At 42.3% G+C, this 14,913-nt stretch overlaps 1 protein-coding gene across 3 annotated transcripts in view; it reads left to right on the top strand.

Moving 5' to 3' along the window:
- Positions 1-14,913, top strand: part of MALRD1 (MAM and LDL receptor class A domain containing 1) — a 442,313-nt gene that overhangs the window by 165,555 nt on the left and 261,845 nt on the right. For all 3 annotated transcript variants that reach the window (XM_083189314.1, XM_083189313.1, XM_083189315.1), the window contains 4 exons: positions 3,825-3,989; positions 7,532-7,631; positions 9,027-9,161; positions 10,867-11,019. In XM_083189314.1, the coding sequence (XP_083045440.1) occupies positions 3,825-3,989; positions 7,532-7,631; positions 9,027-9,161; positions 10,867-11,019 (553 nt within the window). The remainder of the gene's footprint in view (positions 1-3,824; positions 3,990-7,531; positions 7,632-9,026; positions 9,162-10,866; positions 11,020-14,913) is intronic.

Below are 14,913 nucleotides of genomic sequence, written 5' to 3'. Positions count from 1 at the left end.
AATCCATTTTGGTAAATGTCCCCCTTTATGTCCAAACAATAGGAATATCCCTTACACATTGTTACTTCCTCTAAGATCGTATGTGGAGGCGGCTGGTTCCACACGAAGGGCATGTGAGTTCTTTATGGCTGCACCCGCCAAACCACTTTCATGACGGCACTGAATGTAGCTGTTTGACAGGGCAGATATTGTACCAAGTGGGGTGTAGGTATAGCGTAGTGTCAGTACTGCGTGCTAAGTAGGTTATAGCATAATGACAGAAATGTGTTTGGGTTTAGCATGTTATTATTACCATGCGGGGTGTAGGTTTTAGCACACGCATAGTCAGCGGGATTTTCCATGTACAGGAGTCTAACGTCCACTCCAAGCACATCACAGAGAGGGTCTCCTTTCATAGCCTATGTCCCTGCCAATGCTCTATGATACATGCTGTCATTATAATCACAAATTGAATTGTGATTTAGGCCCCAGATCGCAATGCAAATGCAATTGAGAAAATGGGCCACATAGTGCTGTTGCAAGGGTATGGGTAAAAACCAGACCAGGACAAAACCCCCGGACCGGACATCAAACTCTGCATTTTGGAGCTTGTAGGGTCCGGTCCAGGGGGTGTCCTGTCCAGGGATGTCCTGTCCGGGGGGGCTGACTGTGACACCTGTAGCCAGGTAGAGGAGGAGGGGTAGAATAAAGTCTCCCTGTATGGTCCGGGCATGTAGCAAAAACCAGACGGTCTGGACCACACAGGGAGGCTGTAATCTCCCTTCCGCCATGTCCCTGGTGATAGCTATCACAGGGACCCCCCCGGACAAGACACCCCCCAGACAGGACACCCCCTGACCCTACAAGCTCCAGACTGCAGATTTTGATGTCCTGTCCGGCGTCTAGTCCGGGTCTGGTTTTTACATAGTCCCCTGTTGTAACGATGGTCTGAGCTGCATATATAAGCATAGTGTGGGTCAGTGACATGCAGGAGTATCAGAGCCATTTTTAGAGATTTAGACACACATATACTGAGTTTAGTTCCATTATTCTGACCCCCAGGTAATAGCCAGAGTAGCCATCATGTGCAGCAGCAGGTAGATGGGTAGTAAGTGACTCACCACGGTGCTGGTAGGCGGGAACAGGTATCTGGAGCCGTGCTGACTGCAGTGCTTCCCACAGCTGCTGGAGGGTACATGGCGGATGATCCATAGAGCAAACATGACGATTGAGGTGGTCTCACAGATACTCTATTGGGTTCAAGTCTAGAGAATTAGGGTCAAGGGAAGTAGTTGGATGTCTTGGTCATGCTCATCGCTCATCCAACCACGGTCGGACATTTCTAGCCGTGTGACGTGCCGCATTGTCTTGCTGGAAGATCCCATCAGCCCAAGGGAAGACAATCAGCATGTAGGGGTGAAAGAGATCTGCAAGGATGGAATCATGACCAAATCGATCAGGAATCCCTTTCACATGGATGATAGTTCCCCGAGAATGCCACAATAACATTACCAAGACCATAATGCTACCGCCACCAGCTAGTGTTCTTCCAGCAATGGTTTCAGGGTATTTGTTTGGTCCGATGTTTCTCACCTGACACACTAGCATCCACCCGTTTGATGAAGCAGAAAACAAAACTCATCAGAGAAGGCATCTCTTCGCCATCAGTGATTCCGATACTGCCATGCAAATTTCGTTAGCTTAGGTGCCGTGACCATTCATTTGCTTCAGAGCCCCATTTGCTTCAGAGCAGCAGGGTCCACTGAACTGTCATTTTGGACCCAAGTCGGGTACTGACAGTAACCTGTTCAACTGTACCTTCGTAACTAATGTCATCTCTCACATCAATGGCATGTCGGTTAGTTGCAATAGTGCCATTTGTCTAGCCACGATACACCTTCACCACAGCAGCGCACAAACAGTTCACAAACTGCGCTGTTTCTTAGACACTGCCACCCTGAAATCCGATAATCATCCCATTTAGCAACTTGGCTAAATTGCCTCTTTTACCCATGACAGCATTAAGTGGTATGTGTGCAGATGGCCTCTCGCACACCTTATATACCCACCAAGCCATTGTATGACCTTTGGTGTACTTCACGGGCTTCAAGTGCTGACGGAGGCGGTCATAATAATCCACTGTGTATGAACCCAATAGTTATGCTTCACAGAACATAGGTTGTGGGTCCGATTCCCATCCCAAAGTGGAGTTTGTACAGTATATCCTCCCTGTACTTGCGTGGGTTTAGTGTGTGTGTGTGTGTGTGTGTTTACATATAGGGCAGACTAAATGGGTCAAGCAGTTTTTATTTGGGGTCAAATTCTTGTTTCTATGTTTTTCTTTTTAGCAACTAAACAGTCTGTTGTGGAAAGTGTGCACCCTTGCCCAGCCCCTGTAGCCTGTTTCCGTGCATTTTAGTCATCTTGATCTTCTACTTCTCCTTCACGTTCGAAGTTTCTAGATTACTGCAGGGGTATAAATACAGGAGTCAATGGAACGCAGTTGCTTCTGGGCATCAGCCCTGAGAGGGGCACACTGACTTTCTCTATTGCTTCAGGTTTTGCTCTATCTGCTCCCAGAGCAGTAATAAGTAATGGGAGTGTGTGTCTGAGTTCTACTGCGGTGTTAATAGAGCATGCAGAAGAGGAGGGTGTGTACTTTAAAGAAACTTTAAAACAAAAGTTTGTTTTCTGTTTGCTCCATTATTAAAGCCCAGGCATTTGCACATAGGCACTAAGGCCCGCCCAGGTGCAGACGCTGAATCAGGCTGCACTAATGTGTGGCCTAATATGGTAATAGGCAAGTGAGGTGACGGCATAATAATGAGAGGGGGCGATTGATGACATGAATAGTGCTGTCCTTCAGCACAGAGTATTGGTTTCCCGGGGTGCACACTAATATCTGTAATATATGTGCTGAGATGTGGCTTGCCAGCGTTTGTAAATGTTAATGTTTCAGAACACAATTCATATACAGTGAAGTCTTTGTATATCTCGCTATTATAATAAAGTAGCATTTTATCATGTAAATGACAAAGAAATACAGACACAAATACAAAATTAGAAGTTGTAATGGAGTACAATTAAATACAAACATCTGTCTTCACCTTTAAAAATTTAAATGGAAACCTGTTTTGGTGCTGCAGCCTGACTACAATTCACTATATGCAGTAACCCTATATAATAAAAGGCTAATGCTGCTCCTCACCCGTATGGGGGGAATTCAAGAGTTTTACACACTGGCAGACACTAGATGATACCCTCATGGAGCAAGTGGTATGGAGCAGGGAGGGAGGGTGGGAGATGTGAAGCAGAGCCTCCATTATAATCTCACCCCCCACTGACAAGCGAGAATAGCCCCTTCATTACAACCCCCTGTCCCCTCAGATTACCACCTCTTTACAACACCCCATTCACCACCATTAACACCCCCCGCTCACTCCACAGTGCTTACAGATTCTCAATGTACCTCCTGGGTGTTGCTGTGAGTGCTGCAGTACTAAACGCCAGTGGCCGGGAAGCCCAGCAAGCGCCGCAGGGGGAGGAGGCGGGCCCGACTATTAGCAGTGTCGCTGCCAAGCACTGTCCTGCTATGACATGATTAAAAATAATCACACATCGGGGGACGGTACAGTTGTACACTTTTACCCCCCCCCCCCCTGTTGATGGGCCTGCCCTTACTAAGAAACAGGAGTACAATAGCCAATGAACAGTGCAGGTTTCAGTACAGTGTAACAGGGCTGCATGACACAATCACAATTTTAAATGGCTTTGCATTGAAGAAATACTGTATGTTGACAATGTGAAGGCACTAAAAATGTAATAAAGTAGAATTCTTTTCACAGATTCAGTTTTGGTACCAATTGTGGAAAAACGCCACATTATCAATCTTAAAAAGGACGGATATGAATCAGAGTTTGGAGTTACTATATGACATTACCGGCCCAACAGCTGGCAGATGGACAAAGGCCGCTGTTATTTTGGAGATAAGTTCGTTGGACAAAACTCAGGTATTTACAAGATGACATTAATGGAGATACTCTAGTCTTGCACTTTGGTAATGCTATGGAATCTCAATGAAATGCAACATGGTAACACACATTCTAGTTAATCAGTATTTCTATGTACTGCTCCAATCTTATGTAAATGATCAATAGTTTGCCGGTAAAGATTGTGATTCCGTGTAACTAAGCACCAAAGACAGTTTTGTTTGATTTTTTAAAAAGAAACCTAAATCAACCAATTAGGTGACATTGTAGGAAGCAGTTTAACCATCTCTGTGAGAGATGTTCAAAATATCCGCTATAAATGCCGGCGTCGCTCACATTTGTTATATACATTCAAATAAAAAAATGTGTGAAAAAAGATTATAGTTCTTACATAAGGTAAATATTTCAGATCATTATGATAAATAAAAATGTTTGCTTGACAATTTTCACACCTATTTTGACAAATTGGCACCCAAATTGTTAAGTGTTTATTTTATAATCATGAGCTACAGTATTAAAGCTCTGGAAGAGAATCTCCTATATTCCCCACTACATTTATGCCAAAAATGTATCTGTTCAGTTAAAAATAGAATATACTTAAGGCCTTTAGTGAATTTAAGGGGGTACTTCAATAAAAGCAACGCTGACCACCTGCTATTAAGCTGGGTACACACCGGTTGGATTGACTGGCTGATATATTTGGAGTCTGTCAAAGTATTTGAACCTCCTTATGCCTGTGAACTAACATATCATGCCTGCTGTGTATCTGGCTGTGTGTACAAGCAGTCTGCGGTATACTTGCTGCAGGGGCAGGGCTGCCTTAACGGCATTGTGGGCCCTAGGCAAAGCAATGCACTGGGGCCCCTACTAAAGTGAAAAAAAATCTCTCCACCTGCTGTCAGCCATCCAGCAATTAGCAGCGTACAACCAGTAACTGTTTGGCTGCAGGCTGGTAGAGAAGGTTCTCTTGTGTTTCTTCGTACGCCCATAAGGATGCTCAGTAAACTGGGCGATATTGCTTTCACATTACCAGAGATATGCGCCGGCTTCTCACAACATAAAAATATGAATTGATGAATCTTAGAACAAACCTAAAGCACAATATTGCTGGTTATCTGTAATGATTATATTACAGCGGTGCCGAAGCAGGGTAATTTCATGCTCTGTGCTGACCCACCATTGAACATGTGACATACTGAGGGGTGGAGCCACCAGCATCAGGTAGTACAGCGCCGGCCAGCTCTGCAGTAGGACTACAGGCTGCAGTGTGCCTTTCACGGTACTGCATTCCAGGAGGCAGCATTGCTCCACGCCCATGTTACTGCCCTGTATTCTAGACGGGTCATGGGGTCGACACTATGAAAGTCAACATACATTAAGTCGACAACTAAAGGTCGACAGGGCTTATGTTGACACATGAAATAGGTCAACGTGGCTAAGGTTCACAGGGTCGAAACGGTCGACAAAAGCATTAGGTAGACAATGGGAAGGTCGAGCGTCAAAAGTTTGACATGAGATTTTCACTTTTGTTTCGTCCCAAATTTCTACATAAGTCGACATGGACCCCATATCAGTTTATTGCATCCCCTCGCATGACACAATTATATTCTCACTTCATGCCCTAGTGCAGTGTTTTTCAACCATTGTGCCGTGGCACACTAGTGTGCCTTGAGCTGTTCTCACGTGTGCCCCCAGATCTAGAGATGCCCGAACCCATTTACAGCAACCACCAGTTCAAATGTTATTTACTGATCTCTTCTTTTCATGTAAAGGGCCAATGTATTTTATTTTTGTTACCTGTGGGGATCAGTGTGAATGTTTTTAATGTGGGGGCCAATAGGTTTGTTTTTTTCCTGTGGTGGCCAATGTGTTTTTCCCTGTGGGGATCTCATGGTGTGCCTTGGCAATTTTAAAGTCCTATTTAGTGTGCCGTAAGGTAAAAAGGTTGAAAATCACTGCCCTCGTGGATGGTAGGGTATGAAGTACCCTCTAGTCCTGCAATGAGGACAGCAATATAGAGAAAGTCACCTGAAAAATGGCTGCTTCGCCATTTTACCAGAGATCTCTTAGAGTCTACGCCCTCTAGTGCTCAGACTCCATAGCGCTTTGCTGCCCTGCATGGCCACCTTCTCTCCTAAAACGCCCCTGCAACAAAGGTTCTGGATCAAGCTTTGTCCATTTTATGTATACATCTATACAGTGTTTCTTGGACTTTCATATAAATTGATTAAACACTCTAAAATAAAAGATTTTTCTTTTTTTTAATATGGCGTACCCACATGGTTTATTGTACATTTAAATGAAAAATATATATCAAATAAACCCTTCTTCTAAAAAGTGTTTTATGTTTACCTTAAAATTCTGTATTAAAAGAGCTTTCCGTTGACAGGGCGCCCAGCTTGCGCGCCAAACATTACATCACGTTGCGGATGATGGATGGTTTTGATCTATTTTTCAACAGATTGTTTAGCGTGCATTAGCTACTTAAATTAATTCATGCCATATTGTGTCAAAAATGCATCTAAATTATATTTTGGTGTAGAAAGATGAAGACGAAATCCAGCCTTGCTGTCATTGAAATTTGTAAAGTTTACAATATAAACTTATTTCGAAATTGCCTGTCTTCCTCTGCTTGATTTGTGTTTGAACTAATATCTCCTTGCAGCTACACAGCACAGGCAAATCTCAACAGCAAACCATTTACTAAAGCAGCTCCCCTGTATACAATTTATAATGGATACACATTGTATGGGTCCTGCTGCCTTTGATTTGAGGAATGAGAATTCTTTGAAGAGACCTTAAGTTGCGTTGACTTATAAAAGTCAGACAATATGTTTTTTGTAAAGGCCAGTTCTCAAAAGATAAAAAGATAATTCTTGAGTTTGGCGGAGGAGCGGTAACTCCCTTTGAACAATTAACTTTGAAAGAGCTTTATATGTTGCTAATAAAGATCTTTCTTGTATTTGGCAAAATAGCTAGGGATTTTCTTATTTTTCAATATAAAGTAACAACTTTTGTTGTCAGAGAACATTAACAATCCTTTAAAGCAATACATATATTAAGAATTATTTTTTTGCAGGGGCAAACAGGATTTGCTCCCACTGGGCTTGTGTAGCGTATTCATTCAGTCCTCCTATAATGCATGTCATGGGCACTGGCCAGGCTCTGGGTTTCTGGGCAACTGTAACCCCCCCCCCCCCCATGTGTTTGCCAATAATTTTAAAGAGAAGGTATTTGGATTTGAAATACACAAAATTCTGCAATACTGTTGATAAGTACGTTATGTGTTTTTGAACGGCTTGTATTCCTAATTCTTTTGCTTTTGTAAATAACACAGAGGGCAAAATGTATTATGGTGTGAGAATCAGAAAGTGAGAGATTTTGGGAGAGTTTTCCCATTTTCTTTAAAGCTGCAATCATTTACATGGCAAATTCGGTTTGATTGCCGGATTAAAAAAAAAATGGGATAACTCTCCCAAAATTTCTCACTTTCTGATTCTCGCACCCTATTACATTTAGCCCATTTTATGTAAATGTAAAATGAATGTTCCATTACATTTCAGATCATTTTGGAAGCTACACTTTTATCAGCACAGGACATAGCTGCGATTGATGATATCAGTTTATCTCCCGATTGTGGCTTTATCAATGTGTCACATCCAGGTAAAATATGGACATTTATTTGTGGACTTGCTCCGTATCTCTGTAGTCACTCAATTCATAACGTACAGAAGAGTCTCCATACTCAGGGCTACAGTGTAACTGTAGTAATATTCTAAAATATGTATAGAGTCACAGATGCTTCACAATAGAACTTGGCATGAAGAAAAGCTGCAGTCGTTGCATCATAACCCTTTGTATACAGATTCCGACTCATTCGCACACAGGTGTTGCATATCAAGTCATATTCAGTCTTGCTAAGCGGTTTTGTTGCATTCGGTTGATTAATTTGTGCAAATAAAGAAGCCCAAACATCTGCGGGCTCAATCCCACTCTCTCCCTTCTACCAACTGACTGCGCCAATCCACTGGCAGATTGGGGACATTAAGCATGTAAATAAAGTCCAGATTCCACTTTTTCCGCAGGGATCCACTAACTGGGATTTTTAAGCAATATCCCCAATCCCCTGGCATGACGGTCAGGGGTTTGAATGATTGCCCTGATACACCGTAGGTGAACGGGCACTTTACACGCACACTTGAGCATGATGTTAGTGTACAGAATGATAGTTCATACCAAAAACTAAAAAAATGGTGCTGAGCGTAGTATGAGGTGGTGGAAACCAACAGAAAATTGAGAGTCCCACTTCTAAACTAAGTAATTTAGAAGAAACTAATTGTAGGTGGTACATCTTATACAAAGCAGCATTAGGAACAATACAAAAAGAGGTTGTTACTGTATGTATATTTTCCAGTTTATCTAAATCACGTTAAGCGCTGAAGTCTTCTTGATGGACATACTCAATTCCATATTCAATCTTAGAACATATTATTATTATTATTATAATTTTATTTATAAGGCGCCACAAGTGTTTCACAGCGCCGTACAAAGGAACAATACAGGGAGACAAAACTTGGCATAACATTGAATAAATAACAAAAATACAGTACAAATAAAGAGCGCCACAGATCATCACACATTACAGCTTAAATATAAGTAGTGAGGACTCAATCAACATACAACTAGAGGCTTGAGGCCAATGATGGAGATGGGTATGAAGATGGTCACTGAGTGTTTGAGTATAGGAGAGCTGTGAGTGAAATGTGAAGAGAAGTGGGCTTTGACAACAGGAGGGAAGAGGGCCCTGCTCGGAGCAATCTAGTAGGAAGGGGAGACAGACAGATTATAAGAGGTGCAAGCAAGTGGGTGGTGGCTAGATAGCAGGATGTATAAATATTCATACTAAACAGTATGAGTTCTACAGTAGGTATGGAGTGCAATGAAATCACTTTGGAAAAAGTCAACCTACATAGAGGGGAAAACTAAAGTAAAATGGGTACATTTATGTTTTCTATTTGTAAAGTTCATGTATAGACATTAAACTATTCCTTCCCACAGCTCACTCCAAAGAACCATTGTTGCGTAATTGCCCACTTACGTCATTTTCATGTGGAGATGGGAAATGTATAGATTGGAAACATCGTTGTGATTTCACAAATGATTGTACGAATGGCGCTGACGAAGCATTATGCCGTAAGTTATTTGTCTTATATATTGTTTATGTTTGCTTGGGATGCATTATCTGATTGTTCAACATAAAAATTATATTGACCCTTTACATGATTCTTTATGAACCATGACACCCTTTATACAAAATCAAGTGCCAACCTTGACCTGGGGTAAGAAGGGTTATCAGAAGCATCTGGGAAATTGCTGGAGAAGTTGGGGTTGTCAATAAGCTAGTCTGCCCTCCAACCATCTCTCTCTGCCAGTAATTTGCCCATGTATGCATTATTTGGCAGGGGTCCGCTTTTTAGATACTAGATCAAACAGAAGTCTTGGTCAGGAGGTGCTGTAACAGGATGGGGTGGGGCCCTCGGGCAGGAAGGGGGTTAGGGTTTTCTTGGTACTTGGTAGACCAGTCTCACAACCAGTGCAGATTTTGTTAAACTTGTCAGTGAGCTCTGCACCTCCGGCCCAAAAGATTTTATACTCTGACATTTCCAGGTTTGGGCTGCTGAGAGCTTGGCTGGTTCCAGTACTTGTTTGGCATAGCCAATGGGGGAATACACGCCCTATTGTAAGCCCATTGTAAAAGGTTTGTGCTGCCACAATTGGGCATGGCCAGGCCATCACGTGGGGCATAGCAGTTATGTTACCGCGGCATGCTCAGGTCCACGAGTACACCTGCGCACCCCATCACAGTGCCCTGGAAGTTAAACAAAGCCGACTATATTGGAGTCTTGGTCCAAAGTTCAAAATTGTTCACTCCATTATGTGTGCAAAAATGTCAATTCAATTTTTTTTTCAGTCCCTAAAATATTGACTTGACTTATAAAAGATTTTTCACATTTCATTTGTTCAATTATATTTCTAGATTGGTTTTGTGGTATACATAACTTAGCATGGCACTGGTTGGTGATTACATACAGTATGTATCCCTGTAATATGATTTCTGATTGTGGGCTTCAGTAACTGCTGAATAGTGTAGTTTTAGGTGTCATCAATTCCTGGATTGCTCAACACTTTAAGATAAGCTCTTATTTTTTTTACGATGATACGCTGTTGATTATATGCCCAGCCAAAGGCTCATTAATTCTCTTTATTTAATCAACTTTCTTGCTAGTTAAATATATCAAGCTTAAATAAAATGAAGAACATTTGTAGATAGTTTTACTTATAATGTGCTTCAGTTATTCAAATATTCTGGTTCCAGATTGCATCAATGATTGGAATATTTAACTAGTTTTAATTGATCCAAGGAAGTTATAATAAAGGATGTAAAGCAGGTAAAGAACCAGGATACATAGCACCATATGTTTCAATTTTGGTTGGGCTGTTGAAACTGGTATGCATTAATATGAATGGGACTTTGGAGAGGAGGATATATTGGTAGAACCTAGTACTTCTGAAGTGCTAAACGCACCCCTGCGAGTATGGCCACACCTCCAGGGAAATGTGGCCACACCTCAAGAGAGATGTGGTCACACCTCTTTATGTCATCTGTATTGATTCATGACGTGTAAAGTTGGGAGATATGCATTATGTGTTGTAACTAATGACAACCAAGCAGATAATAGCTTTTGGAAACCTAGTCAGAGAGAATAATGAAAGCCATTATCTAATTGGTGGGTTTCTGACGTTTCCAGTATATGTTTTATTACAAAATATTACTGTATAAACCTTAATGATTATGGATTACTTTTACAAAAGGGCTGAAAAACATATTTTTTTCCAGATGCTAAATGTGACTTTGAATCTAGTAGCTGTGGCTGGTATGAGAGACACTATGCCGATGCGTTTGATTGGGTTCGGCAGTCATGGAATGGCCTTTTACCTGTCTACCGCTCCCAAGCACCACCCCAGGATCATACCACAAACACCACAGAAGGTAATTTCTTATCTGTAAGAGCTGGTTATTGTTTTGCTGCTATCCACATGTCACATTTCTTGGAAATTTACACAAGTACAGATGTAGCCCCTGTCATCTAGTATACTCAGGGAAAGGAAACGGCCGGCCACAAGAGGTGGACAGTCGTTCACAGAAAGGATTCCTACAGATACTCTGTACCATTTAAAAGTGTGCCTCCAAAAAGGAATCCTTTCTGTGAACGACTGTCCACCTCTTGTAGCGGGCCGTTTCCTTTCCCTGAGTATACTAGTACTTGATTCCTGGGGGCACCTCCAACATTACTTAACTATTGGATATTAACATATTTATTATCTTTTACGTTGATTTTTCTATATAATCTGCTACATATGTTCTTGTCCTGTGCATGATACTACCCTTGTTTGTCCCTGTCATCTATGCTTGGCGCCGGCCAGAGCCTCCCCTCTGGTGACTACATTAAACTGGGATGCGCGTGCATCTCACGCGCACGTGCGTCCCAATCCTTCGGTGGCAGGGCAGCGGCATCTTGCCCGTCTCCACTTCAGGGAGATGGGCAGGGTTGGGGGGGTTGGGACTGTGAGGGGGACCGGCAGTGGGGACCTGGGAGGAGCTCCATTGCCATGGGGCGGGAGCTGGCGGGTGCTGGCCAGCCCCTGCCTGGATGAGCCAGGCTCCATCTGTAATATTATTGAATCGGCAGGCAATGTAATCTCAAACTCACAGACATGAAGGCAATCGTCAGTAAATTTACAGAAAGTCAGGAATTTTTTTTTATATATATATTTTACGAGTTTATCCACCTTTGTACATAATTGATTACTTTTTAACCCTGTTTCTCCTGTGTGGGTAGTTTTCTACCCAGTACTTTAATATTTTGCATTATATCAAAGTGACATTTTCCAACAGATTTTTCTTAATTGGGACAAAATTATCCCTGAACATCCCTAAAACATCCATGAAGGAATCTTGATAAAAGTAAACTGACTCTCCTTCCCCTCTCACTCCCCTTTGGGATAATCCAGATCTCCCACCGGGCTGTTCTCCTAATCAATTTAAATCTTGGTTCAGGCAGTAGGCATTAAATTAGTATCGGACCTCCATGTTAGGGGTTCATGCGCATCCCTTGATAACCTCAAAATTAAATTCCCTTCACTGATACCCCTTGTTATGAGTATTTTCAGATCCGTCATATCATCAGATCACTCTACCATACCAGGACATTTTGTAGCCCCAACCCTTTTTTAATGGAAGTGTATAGAGACCCTGATGGGCAGGGGATGATTTCTCGAGTGTATTTTATTTTAATAGAAGCTACGGCCCCTGAATGAACCCACCATAAAAGAAACCTCCTACAAATTGTATCACAGGTGGTATCATACCCATGAAAAATTGTCCAAAATTTTTCCCTCTGCTAGTCTGGTCTGCTGGCGGGGATGCGGGTGAAATGGAACCCTATACCACATATGGTGGTCTTGCCTCATCATAGTCAGCTTTTGGATTCAGGTCCTCGGTCTGCTGAAGTCTCTTTCTGGCATTCCAGTTGCCCTGGACCTATGGTCCTTTTTAGTAGCTCGACCCTTTCAGAACATAGACCCCCACATGAAGAAACTATTATGCCACGTCTTAGCTGCCGCAAAATCTCTAATAGCCCAAAATTGGAAATCACCCTCTCCGCCTACTCTTCAGGCATTAAATAACTATATTGGATATATAGCAAATATGGAGAAGACTAGTTATTACCTTCATAATTGCCCCCATTAATTCAATCAAATCTGGAGTCCATGTATGTTGGCAAACTATCCTACCTCTAACAGAGATTTATAGGTTGCTTGGGGGCTGTCGGTTCCCCTTTGACGTCCCACCCTCGGATCCTCCCTATGTCACTGTTCTTTTGTTTTAATGATTGCATGTCTCCTCACATGGTGATTTCAGTTCTATTAGTCACATAATATACTAAGCTACTATAAGCTTGCTAGTATTATAGCAACCATCGTATACCGCCTGTTTTCTATTATTCTTATACATGCCCTGACCCTCCCCTCCCCCCTCCCCTTTTCTACTTTTACCCTATTTGACCTTACTATTATTATTTCTAAACATTTGAGCTATTCTTTCTCTAATTTGCAAAATGTTAACCTGGCTCTATTTGTCTAATACAGTAAAAAAAAAAAGTAAACTGATGCTGGTATCGGGTCAAAATTTATTAAACCCTCTTCAGGAGAGGCCCGTGGGCAACCTTCTCTGTTAGGTGGTGGTGGTGGTAGTGGTAGTCACATTGACATGGCCACACCCCTTTTTTTAAAAGCCATGGTTAGCAGCATTTTACAGTAAGGGCTACATTCAATCATGCACCCACCCTTTTTAATTCCTAAACACAGTTCATAGAAGTTTAGAGCAGGGTGTCGGGTTAAGTTGATAAGATTTAAATGCCAGAATCCTTAAGTTATTTCTGGATATCCCATAGGCAAATGCGGGGGGGGGGGGGGGGGTTCTGGTTGCCTGGAAACCCCTCTCCAGTTGGTGGCAAGTGCCTTAAACTGTGACAATAGCACTGGTATATATTATGATCAGTAGAGCTGCCAGCACACCGTGCAATGTAAGGGACATAGGAGAGCTGCTGCGCTTGCCCAGTGTACCATCTTCTTATACCACATTTACTGTATGTGTTTAACTGAGCCCTCAAACATTGCAATGGACCAGAGAGCAGCTGTCAGAAGGAAGAGACAGGAGCTTTACCATGAAATGGGAGATTGTGAGATTACAAAGTACAGTACTGGTTCTATTCTGTTTATGTATTTATTTATTTATTATGATATGTTTAACCTTTTCCTGACCATTTATCTTATTTAAATGTTTGAAACAGCCTATACTATAGACCATCTCTACTGATAAAAAGGAATACCGTATTCCATACAGTGTCCAGAGTATAAAAAGTCCAATTTTCAGGGCTGTTACCGCTCCGCCAGACTCCCATATTTACTCCAATGTGCTGCAGAGTGGGAGATTTTGGAATACATTTGGAAAACCCCTCTAAAAATCCTGTGTACTTGTGTATTATCACGGCGCCCACTACGGCATTTGCGTAGTGGGCTATTCAGGGTAGTGAAATCGCATGCCATTATTGTATGGCATGCGATGCGATTATTGTATGTATTGTATTCATTGGTCTAAGTCAGTGAGTACATTAAAAAGATAGGATGTGATAAAAAAATCGCATCCCATCGCATCGCATGCCATTATTGCGATTTGGTGCGATAAAAAATCGCATCCCATGCCATACAATAATGCGATGGGATGCGATTTTTGATCCTATCTATTTAATGGGCTCATTGCACATACAATCATGGAATTGCATGTGCTTTACCACTAAATTACATATAATGTCATTTAGTTTGGACCCCCTCCCCCCCACTATCCTCATCATCCCAAAGCGTGGCGAGTGCAGCGGGACGCGTCCGCCCGACCTTTTCATACCCCCACTATCCACGCGGTGTGGATTTGCTTCTATATAGTGTGGCGAGCACAGCGAGCCACCGAGCCCGAAGCGTGGCGAGCGTACCGTAATACATGTAACATAATACGCGTCCCCTCGCAGGGCTCGCCACATTTTGGGCTCAACTCCACACCAACGTGGATAGTGGGGTTATGAAAAGGTCGGACGTACGCGTCCCTCCACCCCTCACAAGGCTCGCCTCGCTACGGGATTACGTCGATACTGGGGGTGGTGCATAAATAAATTACATTATATGTCATTTAATGGTATAGTACATTAAATGCCATTATGCCATTATAATGTATAAAATCGCATAGCATCGCATGCCATACAATAATGGCATGCAATGCGATTTCACTACGTTTGCGTACGTAGTGAAATCGGGCGCCGTGCTAATACAC

Source organism: Crinia signifera, chromosome 5, assembly GCF_055691185.1.
Source record: "Crinia signifera chromosome 5, ASM5569118v1, whole genome shotgun sequence".
In the NCBI taxonomy this organism is placed as follows: domain Eukaryota; kingdom Metazoa; phylum Chordata; class Amphibia; order Anura; family Myobatrachidae; genus Crinia; species Crinia signifera.
The sequence above is the reverse complement of the archived record's forward strand: the minus strand, read 5'-3'. Positions and strand labels throughout refer to the sequence as shown.